The sequence below is a fragment of the Henckelia pumila genome, unplaced genomic scaffold (assembly GCF_033568475.1).
Source record: "Henckelia pumila isolate YLH828 unplaced genomic scaffold, ASM3356847v2 CTG_38, whole genome shotgun sequence".
Lineage (NCBI taxonomy): Eukaryota > Viridiplantae > Streptophyta > Magnoliopsida > Lamiales > Gesneriaceae > Henckelia > Henckelia pumila.
Genome location: NW_027331813.1, coordinates 3,670 through 11,975, shown reverse-complemented (window position 1 = coordinate 11,975; position 8,306 = coordinate 3,670). Strand labels below are relative to the sequence as shown.

General features: G+C 39.8%; 1 protein-coding gene across 1 annotated transcript; it reads left to right on the top strand.

The window, feature by feature from the left end:
- The first annotated feature begins 2,512 nt into the window (after positions 1-2,512).
- Positions 2,513-7,117, top strand: LOC140871064 (uncharacterized). Its single transcript, XM_073273509.1, has 11 exons — positions 2,513-2,637; positions 2,722-3,098; positions 3,140-3,253; positions 3,403-3,487; positions 4,083-4,358; positions 4,542-4,647; positions 4,786-4,855; positions 5,006-5,113; positions 5,207-5,451; positions 5,627-5,989; positions 6,764-7,117. Exons 1-11 carry the CDS (start codon positions 2,513-2,515, stop codon positions 7,115-7,117), a joined length of 2,223 nt encoding a protein of 740 aa, XP_073129610.1.
- The last annotated feature ends 1,189 nt before the right edge of the window (positions 7,118-8,306 follow it).

Genomic DNA, 8,306 nt, shown 5'->3' with positions numbered 1-8,306 from the left:
ATGATACTTTGACGGAGTATATTCTATCCTAGGCTCATCTTTAAAAGTTGAGTATTCATCCAAGAAGCAACAAGATGTAAAAAGATTTGTGTACTAGGTTCTGGTGGAAGGGAATGAAGAGAAGTGTGTATCAGTATGTTTCGAGATGTTTGGTGTGTTAGAAGGTCATGGCAGAGCACCGACGACCTGGAGGGTTGCTTCACAGTTTACCTATTCCTAAGTGCAAAATAGGAGTTGATCACGATGGACTTTGTGACCCATTTACCGGTGTCCTCGAGGAATTATGATGCTATTTGGATTGTGGTGGATCGACTCACCAAGTCAGCACATTTCATTCTTTATAATCGGGACTACAGTTTTTGTTAGGATGGCACGTTTGTACATCCAAGAGATTGTTTGATTGCACGAAGTGCCTGTGAGCATAGTCAGCGATCGAGATCCCAAGTTTACTTCTAGATTCTGGGGGAGTCTTCAGCGCGCTATGGGTACTACTCTTATCTTGAGTACTGCATATCACCAAGAGACTGATGGAAAGTCAGAGCGCACGATTCGTACTCTTGAAGACATGTTGCGTACATGTTCTTTGGATTTTGGTCCAGCTTGTGATAGTCGTGTTTGTGTTGCATATTTTACTTTCATTTTATCATGGTTTTGCATGCATTTAGATGTGTTAATTAGGCATTTTGTTTGTATTTCTTTTATCGTGTATTCATTACATGTTCCCCGGTTTATTTTGTAGGAAGTGGCATTTTGAAGAATTTTTCGACAGAACTTCAATCGCTCGATCCGTCAAACTTTACCGATCGAGCGAGGGAGTTGAAGCAAGGAAGAACTAAGAACAGAACTTTGGTTGCTCAATCCGCCAACTTCAACCGATCGAGCGGAAGGAAGGAAAATTGCGGACAATTTAGACATAAGTTTGCTCGCTCGATCCACCATCTTTTACCGATCGAGCGAGCCGCGCAGTTCGGGAAGGAATTTGTAATTTTGGAAACTCTTTTATTAAGGACTCTAATCTTTTATTAGGTTATTATTCCATTTTTCTGAGTTTATTATCAGACTTTTGGGAGATAGAACACCAAGTATTCCTTGGCGGCTAGGTTTTATTCCAACTTTTCTTAGATTTCTTCTCTTCTTTTGATTTTTCTTTCGTTTTTCATGAATCGTTGTGGCTAGTTTATAGAACTTGGTTGAGTAAGACAAGCCCTTGATTTTGTTTGTTTGTGAGATTCAAATTTTTAGTGTTTAATTATTATTGAGTATCAAAAGTTGTTCTGATTTATTTCATGCTTGTATGTGAGATTTTTGGATTGATCACTTTAGGATTTTGCTATACAATCTACTGCTAAATTAGAATTCAAATCCGTAATTTTGAATCAAATAATTTGCGAAGCAACTACGATTGATATTTTCTGCTTGTGAATTTATTAAATGGTAGGAACATCTCTTGACTAGATTAAATACACCCGCTTGTGCATGTGTTGTCTAGATTCATCAGTTTTACTAGTTTGCATGCTGACTTAAGTTTAAATCTAATCACTTGCATTGGGTTGATTCATTGGTAAGGGTTAATTTAGAACGTTTGTGTCTTGTTAACTAAGATTAAGGTGAAACAGGAATTTAATTTTCAATGATGAATATTCAATAGAATTAATAATTTTTAGATAATAAATGATCGAATAAAGATTTCAAGGGTGTAGCCGACCGTTACCAAGGCTTGTTTTTAATTGATTTCTTCAGTATAATTTTCAATCTTGCATGAATTGAAGTGCTGTTACTTTTTAGTAGTTAATTCAAAACTCAAAACCCCTTTATTTTATTTTAGAATACAATAAATTTCACTTTCCTTGTGGGAAAGATCCCTACTTGCACTACTACATAATTTTTTTATTTGATTTGACTTGGGTAATTTGGACGCGACAAGACTGAGCGTTGCCAAATTTTGGCGCCGTTGCCGGGGAACGATGTTTAATTTATTGTGTTCTTTTTATTTTTGTTTAATCTCACTCTATTTTATTTTCTTTGTTTCTAGTTTTTTCTCTGTCTCATGCTTTTAGGTGACTCTTCAAAAGAAGAATTTCCATACGACCCGGAGATCGAAAGAACTTTCCATAGGCAAAGGAGAGAAGCTCGTAGGAGACAAGAAGAGGATGAAATTCAGACTGAAATTCCCGAGGAAGAGATGGCTGAAAACGCAAATCTGAGCCTGAGACAATTGGGAACTCCTGATCCAAATCATTGGCCTTTATGCATTACTTTTCCTACTCTAGAAAATAATGCTACATTTGAGCTTAAATCTGGACTAATTCACTTACTACCTTCTTTTCATGGTCTCACAGGTGAGGATCCTCACAAGAACTTGATGGAATTCCATGTGATATGCACGAGTATGAAACCTCATGGAGTGACAGAGGAGTAGATGCAACTCAGAGCCTTTTCTTTCTCTTTGAAGAGTGCTGCTAAGGATTGGTTGTACTATTTACCCTCTGGATCCATCACAACTTGGACTGAAATGAAGAGGATTTTTCTGGAAAAATATTTCTCAGCTTCTAGAGCAGCAAATATCAAAAAGGAAATATATGGGATCAAGAAATTTGCAGGGGAATCACTTCCTGAATACTGGGAGCGGTTCAAAAAGTTGTGCGCTAGTTGTCCGCAACATCAGATAAGTGAAAACTTGTTAATTCAATATTGCTATGAAGGTTTGTTACCTCATGATAGGAGTATGTTAGATGCGGCCAGTGGAGGAGTTTTTGTGGAAAAAACTCCAGTACAAGCAATGAACTTGATCGAAAACATGGCTGCCAATTCTCAACAATTTTGCACCAACAGGAGTGATCATGCACCTAAGAAGCGTAATGAGGTAAATGTATCTTCCCTTGAACAACAATTGATTGAACTGACGTTTCTTGTATGTCAAATGGCTGTAGGGAATGGGCAAACTGCAAAGGCATGGGGGATTTGTACTGCAGTGGGACATGATACTGACATGTATCCCACACTTCAAGAGGATTCAGTGGAACAGGTGAATGCTACTGGCGGATTTCCTGGACCACCACAGCGGAAATATGATCCATATTCCAATACATACAATCTAGGTTGGAAGGATCATCCAAATCTTAGATAAGAAAATCCTCAGGCGAATCAATCTTGAAAGTAAAGGAGAAGGAAATTGATGCTTCGTCCAAGAAGGAGCAAAATGAAGAGCCAAAACTGGATGATAAAGAAACAACTCAGGAAGAAGCGCCACAAGGTAAGTTTCCTCCTCTCTCTGAATATAAGCACGTTGCCCCTTTTCCCTTAGCACTTAAAGAATCTAGAAAATATGAAGGGATTAAGGAACTTTATGTAACTTTTCGTAGATGTGAGGTAAACATTCCATTGCTAGATGCTATTAAGCAGGTACCTCTATATGCGAAGTTTTTAAAGGAATTGTGCACAGCAAAAAGGAAATAAACACTGAGAGGATGTCAGAAAGTGGAGTTGGGTGAGAATATATCTGCGGTGATCCAAAGGAAATTTCCTGTTAAATGCAAGGATCCAGGTATGTTTTCTATCCCATGTACCATAGGGAATGTTAGACTAGAAAAGGCCATGTTAGATCTAGGAGCATCGATCAATGTTATGTCATATTCTATTTATGCATCCTTGAAACTTGGACCTTTGAATAAAACTGGAATTGTCATACAGTTAGCAGATAGGTCTAATGCATACCCTAGGGGAGTCGTGGAAGATGTGTTAGTGCAAGTGAATAATTTGGTGTTATCTGCTGATTTTTATGTACTCGACATGGAAAATGGTGATCATAATAGCCCAATTCTGTTAGGTATACCATTTTTGAAAACGTCGATGACTAAAATTGATGTTTACAGTGGCACACTTACCATGGAATTTGATGGTGAGGTTGTAAATTTTAATATTTATGATGCCATGAAATTTCCTAACAGTGATGATTGTGTTTATTTTGTTGACATTGTGGATTATTTGGCATAAGAGCATTGTGAGCATGCAGGAAAAGACGAGCTAGAGGTGGCTATTATAGAACCCATTCAGCAGGATGATAATGAATGGATTTGTTACAGTGGAGAAGTGGAAGAAATTGTGAACACTCTGAACAGTGCCCCTAAGCTACCTCAATTAGGTAATCTTGCTTATCTCTCTTTACCAGTTTCCAATACTCGGCGTCTTCCATCTGTTTTGCAGGCTCCAGTTATTGAACTGAAAACGCTGCCCAAACATATTAAGTATGTTTTCCTTGGAGAAGGAGAAACATTGCCAGTTATCATCTCCAATAGTTTGGATGCCGAACAAGAAGAGAAACTCGTCGCGGTTCTAAAGGAGCACAAGATTGCTATTGGGTGGACCATAGAAGATATCAAGGGAATCATCCCTTCTACATGCATGCATAGGATCTTGATGGAGGAAGGAGCAAACCCCTCGCGTCAGCTGCAAAGAAAGTTGAACCCGCCTATGATGGAGGTGGTGAAGGCTGAAATTCTCAAACTCCTTGAAGTTGGAGTTATCTACCCAATTTCTGACAGTCAGTGGGTCAGTCCTGTCCAAGTGGTTCCCAATAAAATCAGGATTACTGTGGTGAATAACAAGGATGATGAGTTGGTTCTCACCCGCATTCAAAAAGGGTGGAGGGTTTGTATAGACTATAGGAAATTAAATGCTGGAACCCGAAAGGACCATTTCCCTTTGCCCTTTATTGATCAAATGATTGAAAGGTTAGCATGTCATTCTTATTATTGTTTTCTTAATGGGTATTATGTTTATTTTCAGATTGAAATTGCACGAGAAGATCAGGAGAAGACGACATTCACTTGCCCGTTCGGCACCTTTGCGTACCGACGTATGCCCTTTGGACTCTGCAATGCACCGGCCACATTCCAACGGTGTATGGTTAGTATTTTCTCTTATTTTATTGAGCATATCTTAGAGGTTTTTGTGGATGATTTTACTGTCAATGGTAATTCATTTGAAAAATGATTGTCTAACCTAGCTCTAGTCCTTAAGAGGCGTGTCAAAACCAACCTAGTTTTAAATTCTGAAAAATGTCATTTTACGGTTGAGCAAGTTATTGTTTTAGGTCATGTTGTCTCATCTAAAGGTATTGAAGTAGACAAAGCGAAAATTGATATTATTCAGTCTCTACCTTATCCCACTTGTGTGCGGGAAGTGCGTTCTTTTCTTGGCCATGCAGGTTTTTACAGGAGATATATTCAGGACTTTGCCAAGATCGCATCGCCCATGTGCAAACTGTTGCAGAAAGATGTCCCATTTGAGTTTGATGAGCCATACAAAACGTCGTTTGACAAACTTAAGGACTCATTGGCTTTGGCACCAATCATCCAACAATCGGACTGGAGCAAACCATTTGAAATCATGTGTGATGCCAGCGACTACGCTATAGGAGCGGTTTTGGGACAGAAAAGTTGGGAAAGCATCGTATGCTATCTACTATGCCTCGTGTATTCTGAACGATTCCCAACGGAATTATTCTACCACTGAAAAGGTGATCTTGTCTATAGTTTTTTCTTTAAAAAAATTTTGTTCTTATTTACTTGGTGCTAAATTTGTTGTTTATTCTGATCATGCAGCTCTTCATTTTTTGATGGCGAAGAAGGAGGCGAAGCCAAGATTGATAAGATGGATACTACTCTTGAGCGAATTTGATGTGGAAATCAAAGATAAAAGAGGAACAGAGAATCGAGTAGCTGACCACTTGAGCCGTCTGGTTCATATTGAAGAGGAGCTGAGCTTGCGAGAAGAATTTTCTGATGAACAACTATTTTCAGCGAGAACAGTATTACCTTGGTACACACACATTGTAAATTATTTAGTTACTAATGGGTTTTTCTCTGAATTCTCCAAAGCGCAAAGAGATAAGGTCCGAAGCGATGCTAAGTACTTTGTGTGGGATGACCCTTACTTGTGGAAACACTACGCTAATCAAGTCATACGACGATGTGTACCAGCAAGCGAGGTAATTACTATCCTCACATTTTGTCACTCGTATGCTTGTGGTGGGCACTTTGGAGCAAAATGAACAGCAAAGAAAGTGTTAGATTCTGGATTTTTCTGGCCATCCATATTTCGAGACGCTTACGTTTTCTGTAAGTCGTGCGCTCAATGCCAGAAGACAAGTAATATAACCCAACGAAAGGAGATGCCTCAACAACCCATTTTAGTTTGTGAAATCTTTGATGTTTGGGGCATCGACTTCATGGGACCCTTTCCCAGTTCATTTGGATTTATATATATATTACTTGCTGTGGATTATGTCTCGAAATGGGTGGAAGCAAATGCCACCCATACTGACGATTCTAAAATTGTTGCAGAGTTTATCAAGCATAATATTTTCTCTAGGTTTGGGATTCCAAGAGCCATTATTAGTGATAGAGGAATGCATTTTTGCAACCGAACTGTGGCTAGTTTGCTGAAAAGGTATCATGTCACGCACAAGATTTCCACTGCATACCATCCACAATCCAATGGCCAAGATGAATTTTCGAATCGAGATATCAAATCTATTCTAGAGAAAACAGTGAATCCTACAAGGAAGGACTGGATTTTGCGATTGGATGACGCTTTGTGGGCATACAGAACCGCATACAAGACGCCGATCGGCATGTCACCATACCGTCTGATTTTTGGGAAACCATGCCATGTACCCGTGGAATTGTAGCACAGAGCTTATTAAGTTATAAAGAACTTTAACATGCAGATGGATGAGAGTGGCGAACATCGAAAGTTGTAGGAGTTAGAAGAGATACGCAATGATGCATATGTCAGTTCCAAGATTTACAAGGAAAAGACAAAGGCCTTCCATGACAAGATGATTTCTAGAAGGGAGTTTGAAGTCGGTCAAAAAGTCCTTCTATATCACTCACGACTTCAGTTATTCTCAGGTAAGTTGCGTTCCAGATGGATTGGACCTTTTGTTATTACTAATGTGTTTCCTCAAGGTGCAGTTGAGATTCAAAACTTGGAGACCTCGAAGATATTCAAGGTTAATGGACAACTATTGAAACATTATCATGAAGGGGTCCAAGCAAATGACGGCGAGGACGCGCAAGATTTCACACTCGATGCTCCGCCAGAAATTGCATAAATCGCAGCATACAGTCAAGATATAGACTGTCAATTTAGCGCTAACTGGGAGGCAACCCAGTGTTCTTCGTTTCCTTTCCCTTATTTTTATTTTCTAGTTCTTGTTCATTTCCTATTTTTATTTCAGTATCTCAAAAAAACAAAATGCAAAAAATATTTTTTTACTTTCTCGCTCGATCGGTCAAACTCTACCGATCGAGCGAAATTTTCTCTGTTTTTGTCATTTTTGTGGTTTTTGTGTCTCGCTCGATCGGTCACACTCTACCGATCGAGCGATAAATTCTCTGGAATTTATTTTGTTTTGCATTTTATAGCTCGCTCGATCGGTAAACTTATACCGATCGAGTGAGAAATTCTCTGGATAACTTTTTTGTGTATTGTTTTAGCTCGCTCGATCGGCCAACTTATACCAATCGAGCGAGACCCTTGAATCGCGATTAAAACCGCGATACACCCTCTTCCCTATCTCATTCACTCTTTCCCTCTTTTCTCAATCTCTAAATCCCCAAATCCTTACTCTCTCAATTTCTCGCAGGGACTCAATCGGCTGCCGCACCACTACGCTCCGGTCATCATCTCCGGTCCTCCTCTCCAGCCGCGCCGCCATATCTCATGACGTACACATCCATCTTGCTTTGTTTTGCCGGCCGATTCTTTGCTTGGCCGCCGCCGGTATCACCTTGTTCCAAAAGTTCAATTAACCGGACTTTTCTCTACTACGCCGCTGCCCTACTCATCCGTTCTGATCTCCCTCAGCCACGCCATCTCTCGTGTTCTCCAATCACTCCGAGTTCGTCGGATTTTTGCCCGTCTCTAAATTTTAGATTTATCATGGGGCCTAAAATAGTTCGACTCACCAGCGAGTCTTCTAACCCACGCTCCGCGGCCTCTTCCTCGTCACAAGCCCTCTCTGGAAAATTTGTAAGCCAAGCGGCAAGTTATCGATACGATCACGCCAAGGTAAATTACTTTCCTATTCCCAAACACGGAATTGAACTTGATTACTCTAATAGCAAGATTTATCCTGTGATTGCTCAACGTGGTTGGGAAGTTTTCTGTAAGAAACCTCAAGCCGCTATCGTCCCTATTGTGCATGAATTTTACGCAAATGCTGCGGAGAGGACTGATGGAAAGGCGTTTGTTCGAGGAAAACTGATATCTTTTGAGCCGCATGAGTTGAATTCTCTTCT